Source organism: Euprymna scolopes, chromosome 14, assembly GCF_053919585.1.
Source record: "Euprymna scolopes isolate OS-2025 chromosome 14, ASM5391958v1, whole genome shotgun sequence".
NCBI lineage: Eukaryota > Metazoa > Mollusca > Cephalopoda > Sepiida > Sepiolidae > Euprymna > Euprymna scolopes.
In genome coordinates, this window is record NC_136495.1 from 78,469,448 (window position 1) to 78,489,425 (window position 19,978).

The window sequence follows — 19,978 nt, forward strand, 5'->3', positions numbered from 1 at the left end:
TTGCTTATACATTACATCGTTAAAACTAAATTCAACAGATGTAGTAGCAACTTTTATCAACTGAACAAATATGCCGCCTGCGATATAAAAAAAAAAAATCAACACACATATCAATCTTTTCTAAACTAATATCATTTATTAATCATTTATTAATAACCATAGAATTTGTAATAAAATTTGCAAAATAAACAGAATCTTTTAGACTGTAGTTAATATAATACTCTACTACTGGCTATAAAATATTAAAGATCCATTTTGCGACCTTGCGTTGGGCTGACCCTACCATAGAAAGAATGTGCCTTAAAAGGATATTCACCTTATGAGTTTTGATTGGGCCATATAAACTTGGTCAGATAGAGCCTAATTTCTCGAGCTATATTTGAAAGAAATACACCGCTTTTCACTCATTTGATCGATTGCTTTCGGAGTTTACTTTCTAAAGAAGCTCCTGCATCATAAATTTCGACAGAGACTAACTTTACAAATTTTTCTGTGTCATTCAATATGACTAACGTTGCGTCGACATAATCCTCATGAATTAAAACAACCATTCCTGAACATTTATCTGGTTTGGTTATTACAGCAGATTTATTTTGTTATAGAGTTTTAATAACAGTAAAATTTTCTTTACACCATTTAAACTCTAAATGGGATACTGGCATACTTGCATAGCTGTGAGCAAGATCATGTAATCCTACTATATTAATATTAAATGACCTTGCTCATGTAATCTTAATATATATATGTATATGTATATATTAAATGACCTTGCTATGCAAGTACGCTAGTATCCTAAATATATAAATATCTCATTTTTCATAGGATTCTCCTCTCATCTTTGTATTTTCATTTTATACACAGATTCTAAATCTGATCAATTTCGTTTCACATACATTTTTAAATTCATTTCCCTACTTATGTTAGTAATTTTTAATTTTTTACTTACGTTTCCCCTCTTACGTTTTACACGTGCCTTTCCCACTTATATTTTTAATTACTTTACCTATATGTACATAAAATATATAAATAATATCACCTTTCCTAGGATTCTCCTCTCATTTTTGGTATATTTTATTTTCCTCAATCGTCCTTACCATTCTCCTGAGGAAGTCCCCCAAAGATGGGGAAGAAACGTTAAGAATTTTCCTCTCCTCTGATCTTGAGCACTGGTACAATGGGGAAAGAAGTGGCTGGTTACTTTTAATGTATCTAAAACCAAGCTCCTATCTTTAGATCATCAACGCTCTGATCCCCATCTGGCATCAATTGAAATGAAGGGCTATCCTCATGGAGAAGCCTTATGTTTTGACAAGCTTCTGGGCTTGACTTTTACTCCTGATCTGAAATGGAACACGTACATCAAATCTGTTGCCACAGTCTCTGGAAAAAATGGTGGGATCCTTCTACCGCTCCAGAAGATATATCACTGATAATGCAATTCTCTATCTATATAAAAGCTAAGTCAGTCCAAGGATGGAGTATTGTTGCCATATCTGGGCAAGAGCTGCTAGAAGCAGCTTATCCTGCCTTGACAGAGTACAAAATGGACTTTGCAACTTAGTGGGGGGTGCCCTTTTCTCTTCCCTGCAACCTCTTTCCCACAGGCCAGATGTTGCGAGCCTGTCTTTGTTTTATCGTTATTTCCATGGCAAGTGCTCGTCTAAGCTTCAATCTCTGGTCCTCCCTCGCCAATATTTCACGAAAAGCACTCGTCTAGCTGAAACCACTGTCAGTAATTTTCCCCACTCTTTGACTGTGCCCAAGTCAAAACGTAGATTCCATGAATAAAGCTTCTTTCTTAGAACTGCACGCCTGTGGAACTCTCTTCTGTTTGCCTGTTTCCCATCTTGGTTGTCTTTCTTGATGAATCGCCCCCTTAAGTAATCCAATCTACCAAATTTCCATTACTAACGATTACCCATTGATTACTGTACACTCAATAACCCTTACCCTCGAGTGGCCTCACGGCGTTGATAAGTGGTGACTCCTATCTAAAAAAAAACGGTCACAGATTTTTATTCCCTTTTTCATAATGTCATCATATCATACCTTTTATTTTCATATATATATATATTCGTTTGGTCATAGGTCGAGAACATCACCAACATGACCTCCTACAACACCAAAGGCAGCCTGATCGCCGTCATCTGCTGAGTAATTGCCGAGCTCCTGTCAGCACTTGTAAAAAAGGCATGCTCTTAGTTCCCTTATCGAGTTGGTGATTGAGGCTAAAGGCGGCTATATTGAATCAAGTTCTCTGAATTGATTTTTTCAATAAAAGTTTAAAAATAAAGCTGTAATGTTATTTTCTTTAGAGCAGCAAATTTATCGTTCCACCCTGTATATAACGGGAATAGACATAAATTTGTTAGCTAGCATTTTGTCTGACAATCCTTGTTTTGTGAAACGTTTGTTTATTTATTAGACTTTATATTGAAGCTCTTCCTTTTTTATGCATTAATCGCTTTGCTAAAGATATTTCTGCAGCTGTGTAATGAATTATTACTTGAACGTTTCTTATCTAATATTAAAGATGTGTAAGAAATGCAACAATGAAAATATAAGATAAATGTAAACCTATAAATGAAAGATAGGGATAAGAAGACTTTCATAAAGATTAATTTGCTCATCTTTTATGAAATATAAATCTATTTATTACTAGCATTACCCTTGTCCTGGCGTTGCCCGGGATGGAATATAAAAGAATGATTTAACTACAAAAATATATCTGTAAAATATTATAAGTTTTAGAGTAGGGAATCAATAGATGTCCATAAAGGGGATCGAGTGATAATTTTATTTTGTTTCGATGCTTCTACACGAATTGCCTTTGCGAACTAGAACTAAAACTTTGTTAGGGTTTTTAATGGGAATCACTCTAAACAAAGCGTAAAGCAACTTATTGAAAGGAGCTAATAAAAACGAAAGATGATTATCGCAAAGACAGAAGATGCTTATTGATCTTCGTCTTGAAAAGACCAAGTCTGAAAACAGTGAGCAGGAAAAGAGTTCCATAATCCAGCTGATCTTGGAAAGAAGCTACTGAAATAAGAAGCTGTATTACAATGAGGTATTAAAACAGCGAATTGGCGGAGACTATTATAACGACAGACTATTATAATGGACAGAACAAAAGAAGCAGAGAATAGATTAGACAATTCTTAAGAACACATTTCATAATGGTATTTAGGCAAAACACTGAGACTAGCAATATCACACATGTGAGAAAAAGGTTGAAGAGAAGATAGAATAGGGCCAATTTAATCGTAGCAAAGCTGGGCGGCCTGCTAGTATATTTTTTTCTTTTTTTTTTAACTTTATAGTTGATACGTTTTCTTTATTTAATTTAACTTCTCTGATTAAGACTTTTTTTTAATATAAACATTAGTGTAATAATTGGCGAGGGATAATTATTTTTTTCCATTATTTTTGAGTACCGGTGTACACTAGTTTTGAAATCGTATCGTATCAGCAGAGTTCATACGTAATAAGTATTTGCAAGATTCGTACATAAGCAAAACAAATGGTATGCAATAATTTGTTTCTGAATTTTGAAAATAACCCTTAAGATGAGAACAGTAGTTCGAAAAAATGCAAGCGATGCATACAATAAGATAATAGCCCACGTTTGTATGCATGGATATAAATGAAAGCAATCGTTTGTTGAAATGAAAGCTGTCGATTCGTGCACGAATATATCTACATTTGTTCCATTTCCTTTCCATCTAATAAAACATTTGTTAACAAATAGTAAATTTCCTGCAAGTCTGTCAAATTTGAAAATCACGTGCTAGGTGCGTCGCTTTCAAGACCTGCTTTGTAGCAAATTGGTATTGCTCTTTAAAAAATACATTGGGTGAAACTGATAACAAAAGCAGCATGATTCTGTTTGTTTCTCTGTTAACATTGTTAGCTGTACTCTTGTACCCTTCGGAAGACAATTATTATGTAATTCAACAATATATCAACCAAGCGAGTTAATTCCTTTGCACGACTAGAATTAGCGCATATATTTTATTTCATTTGTTAAAAAGTCATTTTCAATGCTAAAAAACACGAAGAACATTTATGCCAAAATAATAACGTTTCCAACGTGGACACTCCATATAATTATTAAGTAGACAGAATGACAGAATAGAAAATTCAGAATTATAGTCTACTCGTGCAATAACAGTCTGACCCGGTGTCTGTGAGTGGCATGATATTTTATAGGTAGTTAATATAATCGCTACTCTCTATTTTGAAGACGTTTTGAGGAGTAGAAATCTCAGAATAAATGTAACAATTTTTTTGAAATAATTAAAAGTGTAAAAATATCTTCATAAAACTGTAGTTGTAGTGTTGATGTTGATGTTAATGTTGATGTCGAATGGAAAATAGTTGCATAGGAAATGTTCGGTTGTTTTATTTTATAGCTGAATTTATGGGGGAAAAATCGAGATTACTATCCTTGGACCACTATTATTCCTGATATTCATTGATGACCTCCCTGATAATATTGTGGCCAAGATGAATATATTTATTGATAATATAACACTCTACAGCATGCACGATTGAAGAATCGATTTACATAAATCCAAGACAATGGCAGAATCGTTAGAAAATGGCCTCCAGACCGTAGTGGAATGGGCACGTAAATGGATGGTGACATTTAATGCTAGTAAAACTAAGCTGTTTTCCTTTAACAATTTAACCTCTCCAACCACCGATATCTATGACAAATAACACTCTACCTGAAAATTCTTTCTTCAAACTCTTCGGCTTAACATTCACAGGCAATGTGAACTGGAACAAATACATTGAGAACATTGTGAAGGCTGCTGCAAAGAACGTGGGTCCCTTCTATCATTCTAGAAGACTACTCACACCTGAGAGTATCCTGTATCTCTACAAAACCACCATTCGCCCATGCATGGAGTACTGTTGCCACATCTGGGCTGGTGTATCCTCTTCCTCTTAGGTAGGGTCCAAAAAAGAGTTTTCAATCTAATAGGTCCCACTTTGTCAACGAAGCTCCAACCCCCGTCCCATCATCACAATATTGCATCCCTGTGCCTGTTTTACAAATATTTTAATGGGATGTGCTCTGATAAACTTGTTGCACTTGTTCCCCCTAGACAGACATATCCATGACAAACCTGCTTAGCAACAAAATCACACCTCTTCACTGTTGAGGTCCCTAAATGCCAGAAAGCTTTCTATTCTAATATTTCTTCCCTCAAACAGATGAACTTTGAAATTCCCTTCCTACTACCTGCTTCCCTAACTGTACTGATATGCAGAAGTTTATATGCAATATAAATTAACATCTTGTTCAATCTTTTCTAGGCATGATCCCAAACACTCAAACAGATCAGAAAAAAAATTAACTAAAAATAAAAGAATAATAATGATATGAAAAAAAAAAATAATTCATATAAGTTAAAATAAATTCAGCATAACCATAATCTTTGTAATTGATAAGGAACGGCAGAGTGTATCAGTTATATAAACCATGTAAGTTCTCCATAATGGCGTTTTTTATAAGGTTTTTAAGATAAACATCCGATGAGTACATTACTAAATATGCAGCAATAACATAATTTTGCAGACTTGTTGGTTGCAATACGAAACAATAATGCAATGGCTATCATTTGAAAAGTAATATATCATCAACTGAGAAAACTTGATATTTGTAACTTGGAGAATTATTATACTACACTGTATATGCTCTTGGAATCCAATAAAAAGGCACTCATTGGGCTTGGACTTTTTTGAAATTTTACAAAACTTATACGAGGGGCGTGCAATAAGTAATGCCCTGACCCACTTCTAGTTGTCTTATTAAGCTGAAATTTCGCAGGTGCAATGATGTATAGCTCTACGGGTTATGTGGAAAATTACAGCTCTGAACTAATAGTGGTTTCTGTTTTACAGGTGTTTGAACTGAGTCAGGTGTGAAATGGAGCCTGTTGAATGTTGAGCAGTGATCCGGTTTTTGTATTTGAAAGGACGCACACCACAGGAGACTTTTGATGAAATGAAAGAAACTTATGGTGATAATGGCCCATCATATGACCTTGTAATTCGCTGGCATCGTGAATTCAAACATGGCCAGAAGTCTGTGGAAACAGCTCCTAGACCTGGTCGCCCCTCCCTTCTGCCAGTGATGAGACATCTGTCCGTCAAGTTGAGGTTGCCATTTTTGAAGATCGGTGCATTACATTTCGCCAAATAGCCCAAGATGTCAAAATTAGTACAGGGTCTGTGGAAACTATCATTCATGACCATTTGCATATGCATAAGGTGTCTGCCAGATGGATTCCTAGGTTGCTCACACCATTCCAGAAGCGAGAATGCATCGAGTGCTCGAGGATGAATTTGCAGATGTGCCAAGAAGATGAGTCAAAGTTTTTCAAGAGACTGATTACACAGGATGAAACCTGGGTCCCTCGCTATGATCCAGAGACCAAAGTCCAGTCAATGCAGTGGAAGCACTTAGACTCACCACCTCCAAAGAAGGCAAGGGTGCAGCCCTCCGCTAGCAAGGTCATGCTCACAGTCTTCTGGGACCAAGATGGAGTAGTGATGACAGATTTCCTGGCAAAGGGTACCACAATTACAGGACCCTATTATGCTTCACTTTTGAGGAAATTAAGAGGCGGGGCAAGATCAGCAAAGGTACCCTCCTCCTGCAGGACAACGCTCCGGTCCACAACTCGCATGTTGCCAGATCAGAAGCACGGGCGTGTGGTTATGAAATTCTCCCCCATCCTCCCTACTTTCCTGACCTTGCACCCTCTGACTTTCATCCCTTCCTAGCCATGAAGTTGTTTTTGAAAGGAAAGCATTTCCCAGATGATTCAACCTTGATTTCTAAAGTCACGTCGTGGTTGGAGGACCAACCTGGGGTGTTCTACAAAAATGATCTCCAGTGCTGCATTAAACGATGGGAGAAATGCATAACTCTGGGTGGTTCGTATGTAGAGAAAGACTAATAACTGTGCCAAGTTTCGTTGCTCTACTGCTATGGGAAGTGGGTCAGGGGCATTACTTATTGCACGCCCCTCGTAGAAAAAAGATAATTTTCATTATAAAAACTTTATTCATGAGAAAGATTTTTTAACCCATTATGATTGGTATATACAAACCGAATGTGTTTCAAGTAAATGATTAATCTTCATATATATATATATAGTGTATCCCGGATATAAGAGACCCGAATATAAAAAAAACGGTGCAAGAAAAATTTTCTCTGGTCCCAAATTAGAGCCTGTGTTAATGTACAGTATAACCCGGATATAAGAGCATCGGATATAAGTATAACCTAGACATAAGAAAGCTGTAAGGACCGAAGAAGAAGTCTCTTATATCCGGGTTCCATTGTATATATATATATATATATATATATATATATATATATATATACTAGCTGTACCCTGCCACGCATTGCTGTGGCTCAATTTAGTGTAATGAAAAATTCTAATAAAAAGAGAAAATGCATGTTTCTTATATTCTTAGTACAGCAATCCACTCCAAAAAGTGAAAAAAAAAAGAGGCGAAAATGAAAAAAAAAATCGTACTCTTGTAGAATTGGGTCCAGACTCTTGGAAGTTACCGTCAATCATGGCTTGGGCTCGACCAACATTCAGTGAATTAAGCCAAACCTTGCTAAAACGTTGAAATGCTAAATGAAGTTTTTTTTTTATTGTATTCAAAAATGTGCGTTTTTAATTAATATTTGGGTGAGGGGGGTTTACTATACACAGATTCGAAAATGTTGTCCAAAAACGAATAAATGAAAGCAAAGGTAAGGTTAATTACGTTTCTACCTAACTGGATAATCTTTTAGTGTTTTTATTTAATGTAAAATGTTTAATCGGCTCGAAAAACTCAGTGTTTATGGATGTAATTTAAAAAGACGAATGGTCGCGGACTCTGTTAAATAAGTCCAACCGTGCATCCTATGTTTGTTTTTAATATTTCGATTTCATAACTTTGCTTTATAGACGTGGATATTATAACTTTGTTTTATAAATGTGTCGCTTATAACTTTGTTTTATAGATGTGTTTCTCATAAACGTCATAGTTGGGAATCGAAACCGAATTGCTTGTTTTCAAAAAGTGTTTACACAATGCAATGATGTAAGAGATGCAATCACATCTCACAAACTTCTCGATATAACATGGTCATGTGCTAGAAATTAGTTCAGCATATTAAATTCCAATTCGACATGTGTGCATTTTCATACACCTTAACCTTATTCGGCATGCGATTTGGTAATGTACACACTTGAGCCGCCATCAACTTATACGTGTTGGTAGCAACAATGATGATGATACTTTATCCAATCTGATTTCAATAATGCGATTAACAGTTTCAAAATTCTTTGTAAGCCGTTAAAACTCTTTTGTGTTTTTGAAGAGGCACTGCATTTTGGAAAGCGCTAAGACGCTTTCAGGAATATCTAAATGCTACCACAAATCCTCCATCGCAGCAAATGCATAAATATCATAATGCTGAAAAAGTTATTAGTTATAAAACGTAAAATAGTATAAAATCAAAAATTAGCGAATGTACTTCAGATTCAGGTATATTTCAGCCTCCCAATCGACATTTCGTTTTGTTTACGGTGGAAACATTCTTTATTTGATCATTTAATGCCAAAATCAATCATTTTGGAAAAATGTATTTATGTTTTGAAATCTTCAACGAAACTATAACTATTTCAATATATTGTCGTGTTTATTCTATAAAATCAAATTAATCGATTTTTTAAGTGAAATTCAAATAGCAGTTAGGTTGACATATATCTATTTTGATCGGGTCAGCCTATTTTTTGTTAGTTTTCTATGTCAATAGTACAAGTGCTGTTCCAAAATAAAACCTACCATTTTTTTTAACTCAAAAAGTTGAAGAACCTCGAAGATGGGTGTGGTACCATTTAAGCTAGCACCCTTTTTTTTTATATTGTCACGTTCATACTCAGTGCACTTTTGCAAGCAATGAACGATGACTGTGCATGGGCGTCCAGGATACGTTTTGTCATATGAGGATCTGCCAGGAATTCAATGACACAACTTTGCTTTTGACACATATTCGTGACAAGGGTTGCTATTTTAGAGTCTCATACCGTTAATATCTGAAATAGAAAGATGGAACTTTCAGGTTATGAATTCATAAGTTGTCATAATTACAATGCAATTTTGCAATCCGCTCTAATCTATTCATTTTTTTTCTGAAAAGACAAACTTTTAGGTGTCAGTGTGGGTCAGCTTAAAAGCTAACGATACTATAATGTTTAAATTATCATTTAACATAATATTTTCAAAATTAATCCATAATTTGATAAATAAAAACATACTTCAGAAATTATGCTTTGTTTTTTTTTTAAAAGGAATTTACCATTCTAGATAAATAAAATTATAATAAATTTCTGCTGACCTCCTTCTGCTTATCTATCCAAATGGCTGTGCAAATATGGTACATAATTATCAGGACGCTTAGTTAAATTTATATGGATACAATACAAACTTCATAAAAAAATGAAATATTCACGTGCATGTGGGTTTGAGTGTATGCAAGTGTTATTTGTTGTTGACTGTTATAGTGGAACAGATAACAACAAAATTTCACAAGAATCTTTTATTTCTAGAAACAAGCACTAAAATTAGCATACATACTCCTTAGATATCGCTTTTATGATAAACCCGTTAGCCACCTGAAAAAATTCCCAAATTCCAAATGGCGATTATTTTTCAAAATGGCGACCATTTTTCAAATGGTCGCCATTTTGAATTTAGGAATCTTTAATGTATTTAAATACATAGAAATTTTTTTTATTTCTCATAGACTTATCCTATTTGAATGATTTTGGTGTCTATTCATACATTTTTAAATATCCAAGTCTATGACAAGAGGCTTTTTAGTTCATAAGCTAAGCAAGATGAAGCAAAAGTCCTAAAATGACCGAGTTATGAAGTGACATAGAATTTATAAAATGTAGAAAACGAATTAGTATTTGGGGCAGAAATATAATGTGGAACCTGAATGTGAAATTATAGATTTACTCAGTGGCTTCCTTGTCGTTTCCCTCCTTTCTTCTTTTCTTGAGCTTCTTTCATCTGCAACTGCAGAGGACTGTGCACTTGCATCATCTGCAGCATTCCGACTGGCAACCACACTTGGTCAGTTACTGGCAACTTTTTGCAATAGGTGGGATGACATGCTATAAATCTCCTGTTTTTATCTAGTTCCAGTTCACAAGAGTCTGCAGTTCCGGTTAAAGCAATGTTAGCTGACTCCAGATACACCCCGTCTGGTAGGCAACACACTTCACATGCTGCTTCAGCGTCCCTGGATTGGAGGAATGGTTTCATATGATCATTACTTCTGAGCAAATATGTCCAACTTTGCAAGATCAACACCTTTAGCTGTGCTGGATCTGTCATACATCATGACCACAAACTTCTCTAAGGTCTCCAGGTATTCATCATCCACTAATAGTGGGTCATCATCATCATCATGTAGTCCGTCAGCCTTGTCGATGACTAGTCGGGGCCTCAGTGCTTTATCCTTCGGTACAGAACTTTCCACCTTGGCTCCTAACTTTCTTGCGCAGTTTAGGTGTAGTATCTATTGCATATCAGATAAATACTCTCTGAACCTCAACTGCTCATTTCCAGTGGAGCAAACCTGCGACGACTGGCAGCAGAAGAGGCCGCAGCTTCTAGACGAAAGTAATCTCAGTGAGGTAGACAGTCACCCTATCATGTCCGCTACTATGCCTTTTCTTCCTAGATGAGGTTCCATAGCCTTTTAGTAAAAACTGCAAGGCAGCAGTAGGATTTGAAGTCAGAGTTCCCATCTCTTAGCCTTTTGCTGTGATAAGGCTCACAAGGCAGTGGTGTTTGATTTTGGGGTTGGTTCCCCTAGTCTTCGCCCAGCCAAGGGCACTCACAAGACAGTGGGGTAGGGGTTGGTAGTGTGCCAGGGCGTGTCCACACATTGGTGGGCCATAACGTACTATCTCTGGGGTCCCTACTACTCCGAGATCTTCTACAGATTTAGCCTGCGGCCGCAAGGCACCCAGTTACTATGTGTGGCCAACATGAAGGCACTGCAGGAGTCTTGATGATGGAGAGCCTATGTACTGGCAGGGAAGACTCATGCATAGCTGCTCCCTTTTCACCATGAGGTTAGTCAGCGGTGTTAGCTGAAAGCAAGAAGGCATGCAAGCATGAACTTAACACTAACTTATACCTAACATACTAGATGCATCATATCCCCCTGCCGGATTAAGAATCCAAACACACACACATTTTGTGAGGACATATCTGCAATCTTATCAGCCAGAAAGTTGAACAACTCGACCTTGCTGTCATTTTCTTTAAGGAAGTTTCACCAATTTGAGAGAATGTTGCTCTCTTTTGTCACCTTACGTCTCACTCCACACCTTGGCTTTGATCTTTCAGATTTCAGATCTTTTCAGCTTTCAGATTGGACTGATGGTAGACACCAAACACAATGTTTGTCCTATTGTACTCGTCAAACATTGCATATTCTTCAAATGTCTTTGAAATCCGTGGAGGTAGACTGTGAACTAATGCTGCACCATCTATGATGAAGCTATTAGCGTCTGGCTCTGTCTCAAAGATTGTAACTAGAATCTGAATAATTGAAATTAGGTGAGATTTCAGACAGGTGTGGAGCTTTCTGTCATCACTGAGGGCAGCAGAATGTGACTGGTTTTCGTGATGGAAGAACTTTTTCAAGTCACACTCTTTTCTCTGGCATGATATGAACAGCTTGGAAAATAGGTGACAGTCTGTTTTGAGAACATTTTGCTTTGACTTAATATCTGTTAGAAAAAATCAATTCAGTTTTTCTTGATTGATTAATAGAAGGTGGATTATTCTTCCAATTCCAATCCATTCATAAACTCTTGGAAATATACCTTGACTTTCTCAAGATGTGTACTAACAAGCTCGGCAGTAGTTTGATGAGCAATGCCATTTGTATCAAGTGTGCGTAGGTCTCGATTGTATCAAGTGTGCGTAGGTCTTGATTGCATCAAGTGTGCGTAGGTCTCGATTGCATCAAGTGTGCGTAGGTCTCGATTGTCTTCCTGAAAAGGATTTCCCATATCTTGCATGACTTTTGAAAACTTTTCTACTTTCTCAAAAACACTCTTTGAGCTCGTTCTGTTTCCGTGTGTTCAGTACCCATTTGGCCCCACATGCCATCTCATACTGAGCAACCAAATGGCTGACTTCAGCACCATGTTCTTCAGTGCTGATGGGTCTTCAGTCATGCCAATAGCTCCCCCATCTTCCTTGATGATAGCATTGGCCTGCTTGTGAGCTTGGTCAATAGTCAATGCTGAAAACTGTTGACTTGATTTGGAAATCCTGAGTCACTTGAGAATTCTTCTTCTCAAGAGTCACCATGCTTTTGAAGTGGATTGGAAGCCACCATGTGTTATTCACATTGACAAAGAAGTATGGTATTAGTTCAGTGAGTGACTGGCAAGTGTGCGTAGGTCTCGATTGTCCTCCTGAAAAGGATTTCCCATATCTTGCGTGACTTTTGAAAACTTTTCTACTTTCTCAAAAACACTCTTTGAGCTTATTCTGTTTCCTCATGGTGGCTCCTGTGTTGAACATCCATTTTGGCCCCACATGCTACCTCATACTGAGAAACTAAATGGTTAACTTCAGGAACAGCTATCATTCATCTTCTTAGTGCTGATGAATCTGCAGTTTTGCCAATAGCTCTCCTATCTCACTTGATGAGAGCATTGGTTTGCTCGTGAGCTTGGTCAATGCCCACTACTGAAAACTGTCGGCTTAATCTGTGTACAACAACAACATCTTCTGAGCCACCTGCGGATGGTTCTTCTCAAGGGTCACTATGTCTCTTAACTGGATTGGAAGCCATCGTGCGTAGCTTACATTATTGTTGGCAAAAAACAACAAAGTATTACCTCAGTGAGTGATGACAGTAGAGAAAGAAGTTGGCTTCTCTGAATGATTGGATCAATAAGAAGATTACCAGTTCCATTGACAGAATCACATACTAGAAATGAAACATTGGACTATGCTTTTGCAGCACTCACACTACGTTTCAAACACTTATTTGAGCTGTTCTTCTGTCTCTTTCAAATAATCTGTGTATTTAGAAGGTTTTACAAAGTACATGCTGTTATCTGGTGAATCTGCCATGTCCTATTGATGACTGAAGCTGTCAGAAATTAATCTGCTGTCCCAGGAAATGCTATTCCTGCTCCTTTGTAACCACTATCCCGCAGTAGAGTTCCAATGGACTTCAGTGCCACCATCTCAATATATATGCCTCTGAATATTATGGCAAACTTGTCTTAACCATAGATCACAGGCCTGTGCCACTCTGCCAGCTTGACAACTGCATATAATGGCTGGTCAGCAGCAATGATTGTCATCAGGAATTCAGAAATGCTACAATGTCCATGATTTTATCCATCATGTGTTTCAATGTCACAACTGAATATGCCTGATTTTGTAATAGAGGCAAAAGTGATGAAATATTGACTTCAAATAGCTTTCCTCTTCTATGTAAAGCATCATGGGCTGATCAAGTGACATTCGCTGGTCCATCTATTAAAGTGACCTCGTCCAGCCACTCATACTCCATTGCCAGTAGTGGCTCTAGCAGACTGCTGGTATCTACAAGTATCTACAAGTACCACACTTTCCTTGGGAGGAGAGGGTTTCTTCTTGTTAAAGAAAGCAAGCCATACATTGGTGAAGGAGTCTAGCAGTTCTGGGACTCTCTTTACTTTCTGCTCCCAACACTTCAGCTGCCTACACTTTACTTTCTTTCATTAGTTGCTGAAAAACAGAGATGCTGGTTTCACAAAAAAAAGTGGTCGCCATTGTTACATCTATATTGTACATTGCTGAGTCAGTGACCAGCCCTTTTTTGAAATTTGGTGAGCAGACAACCTCATCCTCCACATATTTGCTGACTGTTGCATCTCTTAGCTGTGCCGATATCTCAAGCACTCTATCATATGAAATACTGAGTCCATACTCATTAAGCTTTTCCACTAATGTTCTTTGTCTGGTTTATGTGTAAGACAGACGGCCTGATGTATGCAGAGAAAGAGGTCTCTATGCCTTTTGAGTGTCTGTGAGTTTGTGCACCTTCTTTGTACTTTGCATGGCAGTTGTATTGAAGAAGCTGTTTTTGATGCGCCAAACCTCAGTTGTGATTTGATGCCTGCTCCGTGCTCAAGCATGGCCACAAACTGAAGAAGAGTGAGTAGAATAACCTGCTGAATGCACTCCTTATGATAGGTTGCACAAAATTTGGTATTGCGGTTCAGCATATGTCTTTGCAAGATGTTAACTGTTTTGCAAAGGATAATATATATATATTCACTATAATAGTCAGATGCATCTGACAAGACAAAGCTTGCATCTTTTTGAAAAGCTAGAAAAACATCCCTTCCTTGCTTGTGAGCTTCTAACTCAGGTATTTCTGACAACAATTTTTCCTTAAGTCTTGTGAAGTTGACAGCAGGTGCTTCAACATCCAGCTGTTCCAGGCGCTTTGTACACAGGTTAACTATGTCTGCAAGTCGGAAGACTGAAGGAGCTACACTAGACTTGCTTGTCTCCGCTAGATATGTGAATAACTGTGAGAATATTTGTGGGCGAGCATCCTCTTCAGGTGTACATTTCTGTTGTTGGCTCTGATGTGAGACTCTTTCTATTGTACAAGTCTGTCAAACATTTGAGATGGTATTTGAGCTCCTTTGCATTTCCAATGCTGAATCTTGCAAGAAGCTTTCCGTCATTTAAAATTTATTTAATTTGTTGTTGAGGTTCATCGTCATAACTTGTCTGAGTTCAGAGGATGAGGCTTCTTTATATATATAAAACACACTGTTTTTTCAAGGACAGTTTTACGCAGCTTCGTCTAGCATTCTTCATGTTGAACATGCTCAGCTCTTCTTTTTCTGCCTCTTTCCAGTTTTGTGTTGTTTAACATTAGGTGACAATTTTGATGATATTGTGCCTTGTTCTTTCTCAGAGTTTCTTCAAGGCCACCACCATCAAGTCTGGCTGGATCCAAAACAATAGGTATCTTATTAATTGCATAAAAGAGGGAAATATTAATTGCAATCATAGTGTAGCCATCATGTCCCTGTAGTTGCTGTGAACAAGGTGACTTGAGCTCTTTATGTTTCTTTTTCTGGCAAAGACAACATTTGCTCCAGTCAGTCCGAAATTGAGATAGTTTTGGATCAGCATTTTCCATGTCGGTAAATGGCTTTCAATGTCTCACAATATTACTACTAATATATTCAGTGAATCACTGAATTTGTTGAATCAAGGCTGAGGGATTATACATTTACCACCTTGATGTATGCACAATGAGGTATGGCATACAACTAACGATGCGGGGCTTATTAGACAGCATTAGGGGCACTGAAATAATCTTTTAGCTAAACTAAATGATTATTCAACTGATATTGAACCCCATGCTTATTTTCACAGCAGTGGTGCCACCAGTGTGCGCTGGCTATGCATTGACATCCGATCTATTGGTACAAGAAAGCCAGTGAGTAAATACATGATTGCAAATTCGGATTCTACATATTAAAAAATGTATGATTAGACACCAAAATCACTCAATTAGGACAAGTCTATGAGAAATAAGATATGTCTGTGTATTTAGTAGTGACCTTTTTGAATTTTGGAGCTTTTTCAGGTGGCTAACAGGTTTTATCAAAAGAGCAATATCTAAGGAGATTGCATGCCAATTATGGTGCTTGTTTTCAAAATAAAAAGATAGTTTCACTTACCTGCCTCACTATTATTTCAGTAGTTGTACACTTTAATATGGTTTAATCGCAAATGACAGAAAAAAAAACCCCAACAAATCAATGCAACAACTATTTAAGATCTTGAATAAAAAAATGTCATAGATTTCCATTGAGTTTATTGTTGTTGTAATCTCTATATGTCGTATATACATAGGTGACCTTATCTGTGTGCATACGGAATGGTCACTATCAAACTACTCTGTCAATTTTTGGTCTACAGAGTTGAAACCTGATATGGAAGGGATTCCGATCTGGGAAAAACAATTCGATTTGTTTTTTTAGTCGGTAAAAGCTACAAAGAAGTCAACATTGGAAAATTGGAACGCGATAGGCGTAAGTTCACTTAAAGTGCTCTTCTACGCATGCGTAAATATACGTAAATTTATACATTAAACTGGGTTAATTTTTAAGTTTTGATATCCAGCCGTCGTTAGTTCAAATGGTAATGATTAAAGCTGGAGCACTAAATGTTTTTGTTTCAATTCTAGCTGATTGCACCCAAATCATACATATATATATATATATATATATATATATATATATATATATATATATATATATACACACATATATATACATATATATATACATATATACACATATATACATATTATATATATATATATAATTTTGGAAATTACTACTATATACTGAGTGCAATATAATAATCAAAAAAATAATTGGCTCTATAATAGTAAATATGAAATTTGTATGAATTAAAATATATTTAAGCGTATTTTATGAATGGGCAATGCCGGGCAGCATGCTACCCATATATAAACCAGTCATTATATGAGAAAGCAAAATAAAATTTACCTGGAGGAATTGAATTTTCTTCTCCAATAAACTGATTTTATGTTAACTTTGTTGCAAGGAAAGAAGTTATTTGTATGTTTTTGTTTATTTTATTTTATTTTCATCTCATAATGTAATTTGACACTTATTTGCAAAATCCCAGTTAAGTTTATAGTTGTTTTTATACAATTATGAGATTTTTATCACGACAAAAAAGTTTTAAATCTCATAATTATCATTTTTCTATTGGGCTTTTGGTTTAATATACGGGTGTTAAATACATGTCAGCGACTGGTTTGGTTTTCAACTGTATAATCAAAATGTCAAAATTTCTATTCTTGTTTTTGTGTTTTTTCAGATCCAGTGTTGGTGGCGTGGTGTGATGGTCCGCAAAGGTTTCGGCTCTTATCGAAAGAAAAAAGGCAAAAAGAGCAAAAAAGGAAAGAAAGGAAAAAAAAGCAAAAAGTAAAAAAAAAAGAAAAAGAAAAAACGCCAAAATTCACGAAATGATTTTCCATTGTTTAAATTTGATCCGATTTTTAATCTAGTTTTTTTAAAGTTTGCCGCTTGTAGAACTATATCATGTCAAAAGATTTCTAAAAATTGTCGAGCAGTAATTCTTTTATTTGGGATGAGAAAGAAAATCACTCGATATGTTTATTTTATTTTTATTTTTTTACCGATTGTAGTGGGTTGATGGTATTGATTTAATATCCAAATAGTAAAATATATTTAATCCATATGAGATGTCACCGAGACAAAATTATATGAAAATTAATAATAATCCGATGGCATATGTAGAAACATTAAAGACGAATACAAATCAATCATTTCAGTAACTGAAAAGAAAAGTTTCAACAGACAAAAATGAAAAAGAGGTAACTAATTCAAAGATTAATATCTTAACGATTAAGAATTTATTTTAGTTTCCCTGTTAATCGGAAGCATTTTTTTTCATTTAAAATCATGATTTATGTAACTTGCTATTTGATTAAAATCAAAATGCAATATGTGTGAACCAACTTATACATATATCTAATTAAAACTTATGCACATACCTAATTAAAACTTATACACATATCCAATTAAAATTTATACATATATCCAATTAAAATTTATACACATATCCAATTAAAATTTATACATATATCCAATTAAAAATTATACACATATCCAACTAAAACTTATACATATATCCAATTAAAACATATATATCTATGTATCCAATTAAAACTTATGCACATATCTAATTAATTCTTACACCCATATCTAATGGTAACGTAGTCGCGTCAGTATTTCAGGGGTGTTGTGTGAGGAGAAAAAAAGTTGAGAAAAAGAAAACAAAGGTGTGTGGGAAGTTATGCTTAGCAAGCACGTGCGATTCTTCTTCTTAATCCTTCGATTGAGATCCAACTATGTCGTGTATTGACAGCCATCCGTATTTGGTACCATGTATTGAGAGCCAGTCGTGTCTGGTGCTGTGTATGACAACCAGCCAGGTTGACCGCTAGCCATGCCAGGTACCGTTTGTTGACAACCAGCTGTGTCTGATATCGTGTATTGACAGCCAGCCGTGTCTGGTGCTGTGTATTGACAGCCATCCGTATCTGGTACCATGTATTTGCAGCCAGCTATATCTGGTGTCATGTAATGACAACCGGCCAACGTGGAAGCCAGAAAGATAGATCATAGAGTGTTAAATACGTGTCAGCGACTGGCGTGGTAAACAAACAAAATAAATAACTTATTTTACATCTGGAAAGTTTGTGTCACAGTTCTCATTTCCTTTGTGACTGTCTCTACATACAACGTTTGGGTCCGAGAAAACAGCAATATTACATGATTAATATTATATACATACCAACAGGCGAGAATGCTTCATAATCAACACACATCCAATGTGATGCGTTATAAACTGACCAATGAGAATTGTGATTAAGGATTGCTTTATTAAATGAATGTTAAAATTCGATTATGGCTTCTTTGAGCTTGCATAGACGTGCGCGATAAGAATTCACTTCTAACGAATGACAATACAGGGAAATTAAGTAAAGTGTTAGGCTAGTTTTAATGATTTGTTATTGTTGTGTATAAAACCGATGATTATTTTATGTTGATTCCAATTCATTTTTAAATCGTATTTGATTTTTGCAAATTCTAGCTTGCGTATTATTTAGATTCTTCAGACTACTGTTCTCATCTTGAGTGTTATTTTCACAACATTTCAGTCGATTTAATCTCCGAACTTCTTCAGGTGTATCTTGTCGAACTCAGGAATGTTTCTTGCGGACGCGGTTAGAGTACTTGGAAAAAAAAAACAATTTTAAAAGTTTTCTTCTCTTGAAGGTTGAAGGTTCAATTCTCAGTGTGGGCTATCAAAAAAGACAATTGCGAATTACTTCAAAATGTCATAGTCATAGCAGTCATGGCTAACGGAACAAGAGAATGCTACCACATAATATAAATAAAGGGTTTTGTTCGAAATTCCATCCAGATTCTCGACTTCGACAAGATACACCTGAAAAAGATTGGAGGTTATATTGAGTGAAACATTGTACAGAAAACATTCAAGATGAGAACAGTAGCTTGAAGAATCCAAAAAATATGAATAACAAATCCTCCTCTAAAAATAATTCAGAAACGTAAACTGTAGCCTTTTTTTATTTATTTTCCAGTAATTCCCTGTAAGATAGGCTCATTTTGAAGGTCCCACATTTTTTTGTTAGTGCACATATGACTAATTTTGCTTCACACTCATCCGACTGGTTATCTTCAAGATTACCTTGTTTGGATTTTGGTTTACATTAGTTTTTGTTTATTTGATTTTTTTTAATCATTGCAAAATAAAAAGAAAAATGTCAATATTATATGAGTTTGTCTTCATTTCAAGTTTTGTCAAATGCACTTTTCAAACATCTCATGGCACTGGTTGCTTTTCATGCCAAAAAGCCATTTTTATCTGACGCAACCCTTTCACACCATTAAGGATTGCAGAATCTACTCCCAGTTTGAGCACTGCTGTTTTATCCGAGGAAACCAGATAAAACGGTTCATTAACTGACTGCTTCATTTTTCAACCCATCTATAAACCTCAGGTGTTCTTCGTCCACATGCCGACCCTTCAATATTTAATTCAATATTTAACAAAATATGGTTATCAGATTTTAAGTTTAAAAGTTAATGTCAACATTTTCTTTCTAAATAATCGTTTTCAACTGCCAGAATCAAGCATTATCTATTCATGACATTAGAAAATTTTTTCGGATGTTCTGTTAGCTTAGCAGGCTGAGAGCAGGCTTCAGATAATTTGGATGGAGAGATGTATGCAGAAC

The 19,978-nt window shown here is 35.9% G+C and overlaps 1 protein-coding gene across 2 annotated transcripts in view; it reads left to right on the plus strand.

Annotated features, from left to right (window-relative positions):
• The window catches only part of LOC145293106 (dynein regulatory complex protein 9-like), a 1,598,532-nt gene extending 1,579,022 nt beyond the window's left edge, over window positions 1-19,510 (plus strand). For both annotated transcript variants that reach the window (XM_080139483.1, XM_080139484.1), the window contains one exon: window positions 17,005-19,510. In XM_080139483.1, coding sequence (XP_079995609.1) covers window positions 17,005-17,115 — 111 coding nt within the window. In that variant the 3' untranslated portion in view covers window positions 17,116-19,510. The remainder of the gene's footprint in view (window positions 1-17,004) is intronic.
• Window positions 19,511-19,978: the final 468 nt, after the last annotated feature.